Genomic DNA, 17,437 nt, shown 5'->3' on the forward strand with positions numbered 1-17,437 from the left:
TACGGGGCAGTTTGTTTGTGACTACCTGTACATTTACTACTTTATCTAGTTTTCCCATAAAAACAAACAATCTTCAGCCCTTTCGCTTTTCCTTTGACTTTTTGTTCCCCTTCTTGTATTCAAACTTATTGGCTGGCAGCTTAGTGAGGTGTGCATATTCAGCAGAAGCACCTTTCAAGGCGGCACTGTTATTCACCCGCTCACATAGTTTCTGATGCCGATTCTAATGAGCCTGACAAGCAAGATGTTAAACACGAAGGTGCGCTATATAAGGAAGTCTTCCCTGGGAAGACCTAGGCTCATTTGTCACTTACCGTTGACGTGTGCGGGTCAAATTTAAATGCTGGTAGACGAAAAAAAGGAGCTAATGAGGTATCTATTGTTTACTTCCACCAGCATGGTGGCATGAGGTAACGTGTGAACCACCGACTTCGATCTCAAATTTACCGCCACACAAAGAGTTTCCATTGGAGAAAGGAAATACAAATCTCAAAAATTCTTGTATTGTGACGAAGACATAAACAATTTTGAGGAATGCGCCCGCTGTTCACTACTTTGGAGTAGCTGTAGCTCAAGCTGACTTGACTCTAAGAGTTCTACATCACACGACGGTTGATTGACAAATGGTCCAGTGGGACCTAAGACCCCCTTTATAGCGCGCCTTCGTGTTTTAAAAACGCATTGGAGATAACCTAGAACAACTTCCACATACCATACAAACGTTTACGAGGGGGAATACAACGAACAGACGATTTTGAAAAATGAACAATCAATCCTCAACTGTATTTTACTTACCAAATTGCGCCTAGGAAGTTTGCCATTCCTATCAGCCACTCCTGAAGTTAGCTGGATACCCATGAGGTCCTCACCAGCTGCATTTCTCTGGGTTGAAATGTCATTAACCCCTTCATGGGATGTATATTTTGACTCCGATCACCACGATCCTGGCGAACAGGATGTTAACAATGCATCAGAGAAAACCTAGAAAAAGCTCCCACATACTATGCAAACATGTATGGGTGGAAAATATCCAGATGGTAGAAAAGGGTTTTTTGTCCCATAAAAAAAAAAGCCAAGATTCTAGGTTAACCTTCAACCAGAAACAACGGACAAAGCAATACAACTGATTTGCTGGCCATAACCAGATATTAAATTTTGGAAAATGAACAATCAATCTTTAACTGTATTTCACTTACCAAATCGCACCTAGGACGTTTGAAATTGCCATCAGTCACTCGTGGAGTTAGTTGGATATCCACGAAGTCCTCACCACCTGCACCTCTCTGGGTTGAACTGTTATTGACCTGCATCTTAGTGACGTGTGCAAATTCAGCACAAGTATCTTTCAAGGTGGCACTTTTATTCACCCCCTCGCATAGTTTCCGATGCCGATTCCCATGAGCCCGCTGGCAAGCAAGATTTTAAAAACGTATTAGAGAGAACCTAAAACAACTTCCACATACCATACAAACGTTTACGAGGGAGATGTGATTTTTTATCCCCTAAAAAAAAGTCTTGATTTTTGGTTCCTTTTCAACCAGATACAACGAACAGATGATTTTGGAAAAATGAACAATCAATCCTCAACTGTATTTCACTTACCAAATTGCGCCTAAGACGTTTGCCATTATTATCAGCCACTCCTGAAGTTAGCTGGATATCCATGAAGTCCTCACGAGTTGCACCTCTCCGGGTCGAACTGTTATAAACCCCTTCATGTATATTCTGACTCCGATCACCACGATCCTGGCGAACAAGAAGTTAACGACACATCAGAGAAAACCTAGAAAAAAGCTCCCACATACTACACAAACATGTACGGGTGGAAAATATCTAGATGGTAGAAAAGAGTTTCTTGTCCACTTGAAAAAGCCATCATGCAAAGTTTTTCTTCAACCAGATACAACGAACAAATGATTTTGAAAAATAAACAATCAATCCTCAACTGTATTTCACTTACCTAATATCGCCTAAGACGTTTGCTATTCTTATCAGCAACTCCTGGAGTAGGTTGGATATCCAGCTCGTCCAACTCAATAGAAAGTTGGTTGGGGCGGTTGTTCCGCCAAGCCTTTCATCGTCTGGGAAAGAAAAAAATCATCAGAAAGAAAAATGTTAAAAACATAGGCATGCTACACATGCAAGTGTTATTTCAAGGGTGGGTAGGTTGGGGGTAAGACACTGAATTTTCATGATCTCAGTAAGTTGACCTCTTATACTTAGTTGAGCTAAGATGTTTTTACACTTGTTCAGTAACCAGCTACCAGACATTTCGACGTCACAATTTGCCCGCGCACAGGCAAATGATCAGCAACCACCGAGCAAATTTGGTGTATTCGCTAAAATGAGTTGAGGTCTAGGACCGGATTGAACACGAGGTGTGCTGCCTACTTGTGTATAGCGTCAATAAGGTACACATGACCATGATGTGATGTGATGTGATGTGATGTGATGTATACAGAAAAATTCGCAATCCGGTCCTGGCAGCCGTGATAACGTTAAGAAGAAAGTCAACGAAACACGTATTGACTTACTGTAGAGTGCCTCTATAAGAACTTCAAACAATCATGATGTAAAAGTTTCATAATTTTTTATATCCCTCGGGTTATAATATGATTGTAAAACTTCATCCCTAAAGAATCTTAAATTATACTTAAGCTTTGATTAGTCACGACATGATACCGCCGCGACTAATCAAAGCATCGGCAGCTGTGATAGCTGAGCCCAATGCTAATATGTTTAATGCCTCAATTGCTGAAGGTTGCTACGCGAGTGTCTGGAAAGTGAGGCAGGTGACACCGCTGTTTAAGAAGGGTGATGAATTTAAAAAAGAAAACTATAGGCTTGTCACTGTCCTACCTGTACTCAACAATGTACATGAGAGGCTGTTAGTAGCACAGCTGAGAGACTTTTATCAAGTGATCCTGTCGGATTCCATCAGCTCTTACAGAAGGTTCTACAGTTTCGAGACGGCGCTGCTAAAGTTGATTGAGGACTGGAGGGCTATGCTCGATAAAGGGGAATTAGTTGCGGTAGTCTCAGTGGATCTTTCTAAGGCTTTCAAATGTTATTCAACACAATCTACTTTTAGCAAACCTCAAAGCTTATGGTGTGGGAGACAGAAGCTTAGCACTCTTCAAGGATTACTTTTCGGGGAGACAGCAGAGAGTCAAGATTGGGAACACCTTTTCCAGTTGGAAAGATGTTAAAAGAGGAGTTCCGCAAGGAAGTGTTTTGGGGCCTGTGTTTTTTAATATATTCATCAAAGACTTGTTTTACTCGGTTACGCACGGTAAATTTCACGCATATGCGGACGATCATCAGTTATACTCTTCTGATGTCGACCCAGTAGCTCCAGAGAACTGTATTTCTCGGGAAGTGCGAGTTGTAAATAAGCGGGTATCGCAGCAATGGAATGATTGTAAATGAGACAAAACACCAGACTATAGTCTTGGGAAAAACAGGCCACTCTTCTCTTTTCCATTAGAAGATTCTTTGGATAAATTTGGAATAAATATTGACAATAGGTTGCGTTTTGATAATTATATATCAACTATTTGTAAAAAGATAAATGGCCAGTTCAATGTAATGCTAAGATTTCGGAAACTTGTCTCTAATGGTACTCTACTAAGATTGTATAAGGCTTTTATTATGCCACATTTCAACTATTGTTCGTCTGTATGGCACTTTTGTGGTGCGAGCAGTACTGAGAAGATAGATACTTTAAACAAGCGAGTTCTTAGAGTTATCTTGCAGGATTATAATTCTTCCTATGACTCTCTACTTAGCAAAGTTAACTCCAAATCTCTGTATAAAAGACGCCTTCAGACTTTCTTAATTATATTGTACAAGAGCTTGTTTTTTAACTGCTATCCAGGCTATCTAAGGAATATGTTTAGTTTCCGGTCTGTATCCTATAATCTACGCGGAAATTATATTCTGTCTCTACCGGCTACAAAAACTACTACTTATGGTCTTCACTCCTTTTCATATATGGCTTCAAAACTATGGAACTCTCTTCCGGACTCTTTTAGAACGTCTGACTTTTCTGATTTCAAGCGCAAGATTCTACAGTATGACTCTTTCTCATTATTAAATTTTAGAATGTTAGAATTTTACATTTTACATTTTAGTAGTATTTAGAATTATACTTGTAACTCGAAGATACTAGCTTATGCTTTAGCTACTCCAAATTCGAGATTTAATAAAGTATATGTATGTATGTAGGTATGTATATTCAGTTCCTACAAAGTTGTTTGGGCGACAAAAAATTACGAAATATTTTCTTTCATATTGTCACAAGCTTTAGAGAACAAAAAACTTATGATTTCCCACGAGGAATTGGCCAAAATAAGCAACGATGAAATAGTCCTGTCCGTAAATACTTGTGACAAGACGAACGAAAAAAAATCTTCATTTCATTACCGCCTCCGGCAAAAACAGTTTATCACTAAATTCTAATGTAAAGAACTATTACGTTGAACAATGATCAACAGTCGTGAAACATTTATTCAAACTCGTCTCAACCGCTAAATATTCGTCGTGGTGAATTCCCAAACAACGAAGCTGCAGAAGATAATGATTTACGTCGGGTGGTGGGGACTGTAGAGTTGGAAAAATCAGCCAAAGGAAAAGTATGTTCAAAAGTACTACACGTATGTATGCAAGCTTATGCACCTCCATGGACTTTCGGCTCCACTGAATATTCTTAGTTAGGTTACTTGTTTTGGACAGTCCAGTACATTACAACCTGAATAACTCGTACCCACCTTTTACTTCATTACAATATTATGGGTCTCAGTTGTGATAATAAGAAACGAGTTACAGGAATTCACTCTATTAACAGTTTATCCAAATATTTCTTTTAGTATGATTGACATTTGATCTAAACAGTTTTTGAGCCGTGGTCATGTTGTATTTCAATCAGTTTTGAATATCATCCGAAAACAAGAGGAATATGATGCGCCAACCTGAACGAAGAAATCGGAGCTTAGAAATGTCGATAAGTTTGCGAATTACGATCCGCCACGAAAGAAAGTTATATGATCCATTCTCTCTTTATAATGTTACATTATCTAATTAATATTTAATGCAGATTTTTAATTCATGCGCCACGGGAAGTTCCTTGTTGCTGATCATCAGATCATGTGTTTCTAGTACATGTATTAAGAAACTTCTCTGCCAAGATGTTGCTACGCATCTAAATATTGGGAACTAGGTATTGAGCACATCGAGCAAGGCACCAAGACTCTCGAACTGTCTCGGTTCTCCAGTTCAGTTCCACTTACATCCATTTTTACTTCATTCTATGTAACTAGCTCTGGTTGATTTCTTAGGCTCTCACACATTGATTCTCTCTGAGTGCTTCTCACTGACTTGTGCTGCTAAGCATTCATCTCTACACATTGTCTACGTTCTTCTTGTTTACTTCTAGGGTGTGCGATGATTTCGAAAGAGGAAGAATGAATGAATGGTAAGGAAGTTATATAGCGCTAATATTATAAACAATAATCAGAAGCACTTTACAGAAGTTAAAGTTCATACAAATTAAAATTAAAATATTCAAAGGCAATAAACATTAGAACTATTGAAAGAAACTAAAAGCTTTCCTAAATAAAAATGTTTTAAGTTGCTTTTTAAAACTGGCGAGGCTACTACTTGTTCTTATAGTTAATTGCAGCGAGTTCCATAAAGCAGGTGCAGCATGAGCGAAGCCCCGATCCCCAAGTGGAGAGCAGTTGGCTTTTGGAATGAACAGAGGAGATTGTGCAGACGAACGAAGAGCAGAATAATTTAGTAGCTGGTTTCAGGGACAAAAGATCTTTAATGTAGGGAGGACTTTGATTGCGTAATGACTTGTAAACAAGGAGGAGCAATTTAAACTGAACTATGAACGTTACTGGGAGCCAATGTAGGTTGATAAGTGCGGGTGTGATATGATCAAACTTCGCAATCTGAAAAATCACTCGAGCCGCAGCATTCTGAACTTTCTATAAACGATCGAGTTGAAGAGAAATGTGTTACAGTAATCAAGGAGTGAGGATACAAAGGCGTTGACTAGTGTCTTTGTCGATTAAACGGTAAGGAATTTTCTAATCTGTCTTATGTTGTATAATTCCCGAAAAGCCTTGCTACAAATCTTGCCTATGTGAACATTCATTCGCATATGGGGATCGAACTAGGACCCAAGGTTCCGGAGGCTTTCTTAAGATTTAATGAGGGTTTCACCAATGATAATAGATTCAATAGATGTTTTTTCAAGTTGTTGATGGGTGCCAATAATTAAAAACTCAGTTTTCGCGTCGTTGATCATTAAACGATTAGCAATAGAGCCGAGAACGAACATCAGCAGTGCACTTCTCAATCACAGAGACAGCGCTAATTTCGGAACGGATAGAGCAAGGTCGGAAGGAGAGGTAAATATGGGTGTCATCAGCATAACCATGGACGGAAGGGAGGTGCTGAGAAATAATGTTGAAGAGGCGGGAGACGTTGAGAGTGAATAAAATAGGCGCCATACAACCGCCCTGGGGGACTCAACAGTTCAGATTAAAGTCATCAAAAGTCTTATCACCAACAAGTATACGTTGTTTGTGACCGGACAGAAATGAGTCGAACCAATTTAAAGCAGTCCCAACGACTCCAAAACCCTATTGCAAGATATTCAGAAGAATGGAATGTTAAAAGCAGCACTAAGGTCCAAGAGTACGAGAAGGGTCACTTCCTTATTATCCATACTCATTAAGATGTCGTTTTGAACCTTTGATAGAGCAGTTTCTGTCGAGTGATACTTACGGAAGCCGGACTGGAATTTTGGAAGCGGGGCATTTTTTCACAGTGGACGAGAAGTTGTTCAAGTGCAGCCTTTTCCTCTATCTTGGAAATGAATGAAAGACTACTGACTGGACCGCAAGTTTTGTAGACCAAATTAAGTCCAGGTTTTTTCAGTAGAGGAATGATAACGGCGGTTCTCCAATTTTCTGGAACGTGCATGACCACTGAGAAGAGAAAGATTTACCATCTCAGTGATAAGGGGCGCTAATACGTCAAGACGGGACTTCAGTAGTCATGTAGGAAGAGGATTCAGCCGACAAGAGGCTGTTACGAAAAATAGTGTTGCGTGACATGCATGACCTTCTGGAGGCTTCGCGAAAGGTCATGGCTTGTTTATTTTAGTGTATTATGTAATCGTTTCTAAAAGCGGTATATTTTTTAATGTTGCTATAATTAGACCTTTTTTTAGAAAGTTCTAAAATTTTATCGCATAAGTATGTAAGTAGGATAGGTTAAGCTAACTTTTAACTAAGTTTTCACAAGCGAAGAGAGTTGGTTGTTATCAGTCGAGATGGGTCAAGTGTGACGAGGCAGTGTTTGACGAATTTGGCGGAGGCCATGAGTGTTTTCAAGTTTATTGAAGTTGGTGGGGGCAGTGTGCATTTTTCAAGTTGTTTGAAGTTGGCGGAGGCCGTGTGTATTTTCAAGTTGATCGAAGTTGGCGGAGGCCGTGTAAGTTTACTGAGTTACGTGCTAGTGTAGACTTTATTGAGTGGAAGCTACGTTCATTTTGGAATAAATATTCTTGTTGCTGTTCCGACAACCCTGCGTTCTGTTTAGAGTGCAAATCACCTGCCACTCAACCATCGAACTCGTAACAGAGGCATTTTAGGATTCTCGAACAATCTTAGATATATCTTCTATGGATAGCGCAGAAAAACTCTCCAGATTCTCCTTAGGAGTAACATGAATAAGTCGAGGTTCTTGAACTTGAAACTTGACAAGACTTTCCTTTCTGATTTCAATTTTTTGAGTTCTTTTTTTTAAAAAAAATAACTATATGTTAACGTATAGAGTGGTGTGTTTTGGTGTAGTGTTATCTGATCAGCGCAATTTGGTGTATCTCTAAGCAATCTGATTGGCGCATCCTTTTTTCAGTGTATCTCAAAGCAATATGATTGGCGCAATTTTTTGGTGTATCACAAACCAATCAGTATTCTTCCTTATTTCACGATGGCATTCAAGTTTTTATTCCTTATGAAACTTTTTCCGATTAAACATTGTCTTTTTTACAATTAAACTTCCAAGTTTCAAGTATTAAACATTGTACTTCTCATAATTCCACTTTGTAGTTGTGGCAATGCAATATTTTTGTACTTATGCTATTGATATATTCAACATGCAGTACTTCGCGCTATGAACATTCAACTTTCCTTTATCTAACCGTAACCCAACTATTAACGAAGGAGCGCAGGCTCAGTAAGGTCAAGTAACTCATGTAAGCCTCATCACTTCGTACCAGGTTATCTTGTGAGATGAAAAGTGGACGATATCTCGTATTTTCTGGACTGTGTTCATAATATCCTGGCTTAAACAATAGTATGTCAGGGGTTTCATTAAGGGCCAGGCTACGGGCAAATTGACCGGTTGTGAAGACGGTTTTGCCCACCTGATTTGACGGTCTGGAGGAAAGTTTATCTTGAAAAAGAAGTTCAGTTCAGAGTTTTGCCCCGCTGTGAAAACCAGTTGCCATCCTGCAGAAAACATTAATGAAACCCCTGGTATGTACCTGACACACTTAGTCCATATGACATCATTCTCCTCTTAACTGTTCTGCAACTTACTCTAAGCATAGTAGCAATCTCTTGTAATTTAAAACCTTGTTCAATTAAATATGAGAGCTGTTCCTTGCTTATTACGTACGAGGGTCGTCCACAATTACCATCTTGTTGCACGCTAGCGCTACAACCTCCATAAGAATTCTCAGTTCTTTCGATTTCTACCAGCAAACTATGAGCTCTTCCTATGGTTTCTGTTATGAAATCATCGATGTCTAGATTTACCAACATCCTTTGCAAAAAATCTACTTTATCAACAAGAAGCTGAACATTTCCATGACTGTTATGTATGCCTTGAACATTATTTAAAATGTCTAGGATATTATGAACTCGTGGACCGTAGGGGAAGTTAACAAATAAACGCCTCTGCCAGCAGGGTACATTTATTGCGTCGACTGCCATGTTAAATATCCGTTTCTTTGCTTCTAAAAGTTCTCCATGAATTAAATATTGTTTAAACGGTAATTTACCGCTGCACCTGCGTGTTTACTTTTTACCCGCCAGTATGGACTAGACTTTCTAAGATGAAATACCATTTTCCAGTAAAGAACGTAAATTTTATGACATAATTCTACCTCGTTGAGAAATATTTCACAAGGAACAGGATGGTACAGTCAGTCAATTTACCATGCAACTCTCACGTGCTTAGACGTTTTCTACCAATAAAATTCGCTATTAGCTTCCTTGGACTTTACCCCTTTACCCCACAAGTTCATCACGTTTTCCGCTTAATCTCAAACCTCTGCACTTTAACCATCGTTTCAACTGATCTACAGTGTAGTCCTTTGGTTCTCGTTCAAGATTTCGCGCCAGGAACGCCATCCTCTTGGGTTGAAACGGTCAAAGAACGAAGCGAAGCGCTCGCAAGGCACTTGGAGTAGTTTGTTTGTCTGAGTCAAGTGGGGGGTCTCAAATTTTGTGACGTCATATGTGCGCGACGCCATTGAGAAATGGTCTGAAGACCCTGCACGTTTTGGATGAGATTATCAAAGACCAACTGTATTTGAAAACCTCTTTTTAAGCAATCCAAGTGATGTGGATTCTGTCAAAGTGATCAATTCTTTCCGGCATTCAATGGTCGAAGACTGTGCTACCAAAGACTACCAAGTGCAGTACATCAATGACTGCTCAAAACAAGGTAATATTAATAACTTCTATATACAAATTCCAAAGTCAATTTTGGTAAAACGTACACAGGGTTTAGAGTTTTCAAAATATGGGGTTCAGCAGATGTCCTGTATCAGAAATATATGCAGAAAACATCACAATGCCTTATCAGTGATAAAAGACTGATGTTTTATTCATCTTTACCTTTAAATCTGACATAGCACTAATGTTTTATGCATAAGCACCGTGATGCTATCAAAGTCCTCAGTTTATCACCCGATCCAACACGTAACATAATATTAAATATATTTCCTATTTTTATTCACTTTGTTTAGGTCTTCAGGACCTTCAAAGATTCGTAACTGGATCTTACTCATTGCCACCAGGCACAACAGTCTCTGTTGTGCTCACTGATGATAATGAGGGACGTACTTTTTGCCTCAACTTGTCTTCAGCAGCTACACCTACCTCGATGTTTTAAATCATATGAGGAATTCTAGTTAGCTCTGAATGCTGTATACAAACCATCAGCCCAATCATTCAATGCGACATAAATAGTTTACACATGGGGGATACATACACTCTATATAGGAGTGTGAGCATGCTCATTGTAAATTTGAAAAGAGACCCAGCCCCAAGAGATTAAGCTAAGTCTTGTTCAAGTGGGACTTGGCAATGCAGGATTATTACCCCTAAAAGGTTCAACAAAGTGTTTCTATTTACATGCAAACAATTTCATGGTCATTAATGCGATCCTTGTCAGTTCTAATTTTATTGTTGATGGAGGAAAGCTACCTGAAAAAGTACAAACTAATATTAATGTATTCCAATAAACTCTAAAACACTTCAAAAGGGACCAGATTGCTGTTTTTATCGTTAAAAGTACATTGAGCACCCCCATCCCCTAGTGTGTTGGAACCCTGCCCCCAGGCTTCATTTTTCATTGCAAACAGCCAATACAACAATTTTTTCACATTGCATTTTGCACCGTTAGAGTTATTCCATTTTCTAAATTTGGGTTCTTGGTTATGTCATTGTCCTATTTCACTATGACCATACAATATGTTTGCATGGGGGACAGAAACAATCAAAACAATATGGATTTTTACTAGATATTCTCTCTCTTCCGATATATATATATATATATATATATATATATATATAGATACTTTCTAATTTTTCTATCAGTTGACTGAATGATTGTTTGGAATTATGTATGTTTTGTTGTCTATTTTGTCTCTTCTCATTGTCTTTTGTCACCCTTCAGCAAACATGATCTTCAACATTGAAAAAATGCAATGTTTTGATGTGTCGTCGTCTACTGAAATAGGAATTTGCCCAAAAAGCTAGTTTTGTTGATTTTTTACATCAGATATTTAACATTTGTGTTGCATGTATTGAAAGGAATGAAATTACTGCAGTAAAAATATCAATACCATAACTATTGCTTTGTCTAAGAGGATCTATAAAAGTACATATTTCAGCATGCTTGTCTGCACTTTAATGGGCTGGGTGTTTCTGGCACTGTAACAACACTACATTCATCATTCTCAGGTAGTGGTCCATCCCAGTCAATGCCATATGCATTGATCTCCTCCTAAAAGACAAAAGGTACTAATTCGGCAATTCTAGTAAGGTGTTATCACTTAATTTTATCTTATGTCACATGTAATTTGGACCTGAAAGCAAGTAGAAAGTACAAGTTTATTCTGCCTCTTTCATTAAACTAGAACATGTGAGCAGGGTGAGCTCATGCCCTGTTGTATTATGGCATAGATTAGATTTGCATATACTTATTTTTAATGACTAGCATTTTCGAGAAGTGAATGTTCTGTGTACTTTAGCAGTCACAAGGGTTAAAAATATTTGAAACTGATAGTTATAGTTCTGTCTTTGATTTTGTTGGCTGAGAATGGAATTTAGTTTGGACATTTTATATGATCACACAATTCCAATTGATCTGGGAAAACAATTAGATATTCTTGTATTCTCGATCAGCCAGTTGTTTAGCTATTGTCATGTGAGCTACAGTGTTCCACACCCTTCAAGATCTTTGATTCTGAAAGGTTTAATATAAGTTATTTATACAATAATTGATATCCATTCAGTTTATGGTAGCAAAAAAGGATTGAAAATAATTAATTATTGAAATCTTGGGTGGAATTCCGATTAATAATACATCTCCTGAAAATGCAAGTCTGGTGGAAAAAAGGAGAAACTAATACAAGTCAATATGTAAAAGCCTGTGGCTACTATCCGTCATTTGTTTATTACTTACATCTGACAATGATTCATACATCTCCCTGGCCACTACAGATTCAGTTCCTCTCATGCGTAGAAGCCCCAAAATATAAAGCTGCATGAGTGATCTGTTACCAGCTGTCCTTATTCTGTGTCGTATATAACCTTCTCTCCAAGTATCTAGATGTTGGTTAATACGTGGTACATAGGTATAATGCAGACCATATAGGTGGACTTGGTTTGCAGGATCAAGAATGCCACACTCTTCAAGATGATAAAAAAGATGGTAGCATATATACAACACACCTTCAAACACATCCCTCCACAGTCATTCTATCCTTTGGTTATGGGCGCTTTTGCCTGTACTTATACTGCCTCTTCCAGAGCCTCGCTGTGGATGTTGGAGCATAAACATAGATACTCCAACACTCTCACCTCCCTGGTCTGATCTAACTCTTGAGGGGAGTCCATACTCTGCTACTGCATCAAGGAAAAGTCTAAGAACAGTATCTGCAGTATTGTTTGTTCCAGCTCTAAGAAAAACAGTGTCACCAATTAGCACCTTGCTAGTCAGGAGCTAGATCCCTAACAGACACATAAATAAAGTTTCATCATCATCATCATCATCATCATCATCATCAAAACAGAGAGTCGAGTATAACCATCTATTCCGCCATGCAACACGATCCTCCATCTAAAGTAAATAAATTACATTTAACAATTCAGTTGTAGGCATGACTGGGTTGAATAGCGATTTAGGGGGTAAATTATCATCCATTGAATAAAATCCATGCAAAATTTATGGAGTGGATAACTTTGCCTGCCTTTTGTGGAACTGAGCTTATGATTACAATATTAACCCTAGGCCCACCATGCAATACAATGAAATCTTGTTCATGTGGCCACCAAAGAGAAAGTCCTCAGTGAACATATTAATGGGGTGCCCATGCAGGAAATATATAAAATCTATAAGCAAAGCTCAGATAAAGTGCAACGGAGGGGTTGGGCTGGGTTCCACTGTATGCATGAACTATTATATTAAATGAAGAATAAATGCAATTATCATATGACCAGTAGCGCACTTTCTAAGAAAACATTTCAACAAAATAACGCCATCAGAGCCGTGTGCGCTATCGCTTTTTTTCAATGTTACAAGTGTTTTAATAACTTTCTTACCTTTTTTCATAACTGAAATCATATGATAAAATGCTTATTGACTGAGTTCAGATGGGCTGTACAGGAAAATATTTGGCTCTCAGTCATTTGTACCGACCTTCCTTGCTGTGCTCAGTCCATAGCACATCACCTTGAGCCAAATATTTTTCTGTAAGGCCCTACCAATCAGACAATAAGTACATAGTGTAATATTATAAGCTTAGTCACTAATGAAATATTAAAGTTTGTGTTCACCTGATCAATTCATGGTTGCCACCTATATGCCACAGAGCCAGTGGCCCACTGACACTGTACACAGCTCTTGGAGTTAGAGATAGCCACCTCATAGCTACTCCTTCCAGATCCGTCCTTTGCATGCATTCACAAATTCGCAACTGCGACACATTAATGTTCCGCAATACAAGCTGTGATTTAACCCTATGATATCCCACATTTGGAAAATCCAATTGAACAGCCCTAACAATGCTATCAAGATCATCATCTGATATGGTTGTTCTTTTATCAATAATTGAGATATTATAATCACGCAGTCACCTTTTTATCGTACTTTCACTCACACAAAGGGCTTTGGCAATGGGATAAAAGTCTCATCACATCTGAAAGTGATGTGCAAACCATATCAAGCAGTTGCATATTGTCAGCAAGACCTGCCAAATGATGTGATATTTGCTGCAAACCAAACAGCACATAATCACGCATGTCTTCACTGACTGTATCTTGTTGAAGTCTTCTCGCAAGGTCAATTAAAGTACAGCAAAGATTGTTAAAAAATTGTTGTTGTTCAGTCTGGAAGGACGCCATTTTGTTGAACCAAGGTCCTCTTAAAGGCAACTTTAATTAAAGCTACAAGGAACGCCTGCTAGAAGTGAGAAGTCAGAAAACGTCGAGAAATTGTAAATCAGAACATGCGAAGTGTTATCTCAGAACGGAACTTCATGAATAATGTCGCACATTTGCTTATGTATATTTTAAAGTTAGGAAATGGTGAACATGTAATTTTGCAAGTCAGAACATGGGCAAATCTTTGGTTTCGTAAGTCAAGGAATGTCATATATTTTAAAGTCAGGAAATGGTGAACATGTAACTTTGCAAGTCAGAACATAGGCAAATCTTTGGTTTCGTAAGTCAAAGAATGTCATATATTTATATTTTAAAGTCAGGAAATGGTGAACATTTTGATTTGCAACTCAAAACATGGGCAAATTTCTAGTTTCAATTTTGACCTAGAAAACGCGCCATATCACGACCATGTGTTCGTTTCAATAGCACCAGGACAAGCACAAACACTAAACTGGATATTACAATGAGCTCTCTACTGTCCAGTTGTTGATAAAGGAAGGCAAAGCACCCACAAATGAACAAGAGGAGAAAGAAGTCTCCCCTTCTTGGATATATAATGTATGCCCGAAAAACTGAGGATATATACTGGAGATGAACTTTCTGTGCTTGGTTATGGATGCCAATACGAGACAGCTCCCAAGCAGCAAACAGATTGGTTAAGAACAGCGGGTTTAACACACGAGCGTAAGGGTGGCCAAACACTGCAAACGCAGTTGATAGTGCCACTGCAATGAACAAGATGGTGTTTCGCATTCGAGGTAATGCCATGATCTTAACAAATGTGTATGTGCGAGAACTGGAGAGTTGAAAGGCAATATCTACTGCATACTCCTGACAACTGTTACCAGACACCATCGGCTCGGCATCCACAAGCTCTCTGATTTTCGTTTCTCTCTGAGTTCGAGTGACAAAGCCGACATGGTCGAGACGGTATTTGGCTAGTGTATCCTCTTCCATTTCTTTAAACGGAATCTTTTTTCCTTTACCAGATATAACATTTCCAACAGCGTGTGTGTAGAAGTATCCACCACTCTCCTGTATCACAACTGCCCAATGGTTGAGAGTGGTGGAACTAGAAAAATCTGCCTTGTCCAGGTCTATTTGTTCAATGCACCTTGCTATGTAAAGCTCCTGATCAGTGGCGACATTCAATCCCACAAGTATTCTCCATAGAATAATAATGTAGGGAAGTCCATAGAGTATTGGGAAAAAAAAGCCAGTGGCTGCCACTAAAATAACTCCTGTCCTGAAAATCACTTCGTACTTGAAGAAGGTGAGGACAAAAAACAGGCAAATATAACTCATAGAGGAAGCAACAAGGAACGCGGAGTCTTCGAACATTGTTGGTCATGAAGGTCCCAGAGGTTTTTCTTGATATTTCACCGGAGAGCTACCAATTTAAACTTCAAGTATAGTATTTTAACTGTTTTAGAAGTAATTTGGATATATCAACAAAGTTGAAATGGTAAAATGGCCACCGCAACGATCACAAAAGCTGACGTTTCGAGGGTTAGCCCTTCGTCGGAGCGAATAGAGGAATAGACAACATTCGCATTCCCCGACGGTCCTGGAACGAGTAGGCCCTGAGCATGAATGCGAGGCTGATGCTTGAAGTTACTGGGAGTAACACTAGATGATGAACTTAGTTTCAGTACTCATATAAGTGATAATTGTAAAATGGCAAGTAGGAAGGTTGGTGTTCTATTACGTCTCAGAAAAATGATTCCCGGAAAAGCCAAGTTACAATTGTACAAATCAGAAAGTCTACCTAACTTTACATACTGTCACATAGTATGACATTTTTGCAAAGCATCTGATGCAAGAAAATTAGAAAGGGTACAAGAACGGGCATTACGTGCTGTATATAATGATAGGAACGCTACGTATGAGGAACTCCTAGAGAAGGGAAGATTCTCTAGTCTTGAGAACAGACGGTTACAACGTATATGTGCACGATCCTTAGACGGTTACAAGATATACTAATTTTAAAGTATAAGGTTAAAAATTCACTAGCTCCAGAGCAGGTATGTAATATGTTTTTTTCAGCAAGAAGAGCATTATAACTTACGAAGTGATTTTCCTGTTCCAAGATATAATACTGTTAAGTATGGCAAGCACAGTATCAGATATTTAGGTCCACACATATCGGGCAAGATAAGCGAGGAACTACGCAGTAAGACCAGTCTTCAGGCATTCAGGAGAGGGGTGCGTGCTCTCAATGTGCTTGGCTTGCTGGATGGCACGTGTGGCTGCTGTGCATGCTCATCTTAAAGAGGTGGGTATGCATAGTGGCTTTTGCTGTGTGGCTGCCTGGTGTATTGGGAGTGTGCTCCCCTATCCTCTATTTAACTCGCCTTATTTAAATTTTCCAGACTTTTAACTTTCTAAATTCTGTATAAACATTCTATTGCTGCTTATATGATTGTCTGTAACAATTTTATATATATTTTATGATGCTTTTTATATATATTACTGATATTTTGAGAATATATCCTTAATATTTTTACATATACTCTATTTAATCTTATATAATACTCATGTTATTCATTATAGTGTCCACAATTAGCTTTTAGCCAAACAAACAAAGGCTGATAGTTTCAAAAGAAACTGTTTGGGGCTGCGTCGGTGGGAGTAACGAAATAATAAACGCCCCGGGCTACTAAACGCCCCGGGCCAAAGCAATGCCATTCAGAGAGTGAAGAAAACATGGAAGCCTCATACGACACCGCCACTCAAGATGATCTACTCGGCAAGTCTTAGGATAACGAACAAATCCCGCAGTACCAAATGCCTAGCAGAACATGCCCAGAATCCCTACAATATAGGGCGAGGGCCAAAATAAGAGCAGATGAGGATTTCATAAATGAGATAAAGCAAATCGTTAACAACGTGGAGCAAGAAACAGTAAAGGCGATCATGTGCTTCTATGAACGTGAAATCGGTCGTTTTAATGCCGAAATAAAGAAAAGAAAACGAGCCAAAATGGCTAGAACACTGAACACTAAGAACTGTAGTACGATCGAATCAGCGCGCGTGGCGCAAGCTGAAAGCAATCAAGACAACTTAACGATCGAGACAGTCAAAAAAATAGCTGTACATCTACAAAAGGCGAACGATTCGAAAAAGACGCAATCCCTGATATGCATACTCAGTGCCACATATAAGGCAAATTCTCATGAAAAACTGGCATTTAATAGAAACACAACCACTACTGAGCGAACTATACAAAAATCCGCCGCTCGTATCTTACAAAAGAGGGCGGTCGCTCAAAGACATACTCGTGAGGACTAAACTTTGAATAGGCTACTCTAAACACACGCTGGGGAGTCGTATTGGCCTGTCAACCCCATTTTATGCCACCATCTTCCTCTTCGCTACTGGACACAACTTCGCTTCGTTCAGAAGAAGATTCACTTGACAAAATTTCAATATTTGCCATCTCCTTCGCCCACGAATACAAA

At 38.8% G+C, this 17,437-nt stretch overlaps 1 protein-coding gene, 1 long non-coding RNA gene and 1 pseudogene across 5 annotated transcripts; 1 reads left to right on the forward strand and 2 right to left on the reverse strand.

Annotated features, from left to right (window-relative positions):
- The first annotated feature begins 9,286 nt into the window (after positions 1-9,286).
- LOC148733498 (uncharacterized) lies at positions 9,287-11,205 on the forward strand. Its single transcript, XR_016000512.1, has 2 exons — positions 9,287-9,750; positions 10,055-11,205. It is a non-coding gene; the product is annotated as an uncharacterized LOC148733498 (long non-coding RNA).
- Positions 10,468-15,549, reverse strand: LOC111327856 (uncharacterized). Of its 4 annotated transcripts, none has more exons than XR_016000510.1 (4): positions 13,371-15,549; positions 12,267-12,493; positions 11,998-12,140; positions 10,468-11,316 (listed from the first exon to the last, which is right to left on the reverse strand). XR_016000510.1 is itself a non-coding variant. In XM_088758364.1 (4 exons), the coding sequence occupies exons 3-4, from the start codon at positions 12,079-12,081 to the stop codon at positions 11,200-11,202; spliced, it is 201 nt and encodes a 66-aa protein (XP_088614490.1). In that variant the 5' UTR covers positions 12,082-12,140; positions 12,267-12,493; positions 13,371-13,513; the 3' UTR covers positions 10,468-11,199. The 4 variants fall into 4 exon arrangements, 1 of the variants encoding a protein (XP_088614490.1); XM_088758364.1 differs by having other exon boundaries at positions 13,371-13,513; XR_016000511.1 differs by lacking the exon at positions 11,998-12,140.
- On the reverse strand, positions 13,367-13,937 carry LOC148733499 (uncharacterized; annotated as a pseudogene).
- Positions 15,550-17,437: the final 1,888 nt, after the last annotated feature.

Source organism: Stylophora pistillata, chromosome 4 (genome assembly GCF_964205215.1).
Source record: "Stylophora pistillata chromosome 4, jaStyPist1.2, whole genome shotgun sequence".
In the NCBI taxonomy this organism is placed as follows: domain Eukaryota; kingdom Metazoa; phylum Cnidaria; class Anthozoa; order Scleractinia; family Pocilloporidae; genus Stylophora; species Stylophora pistillata.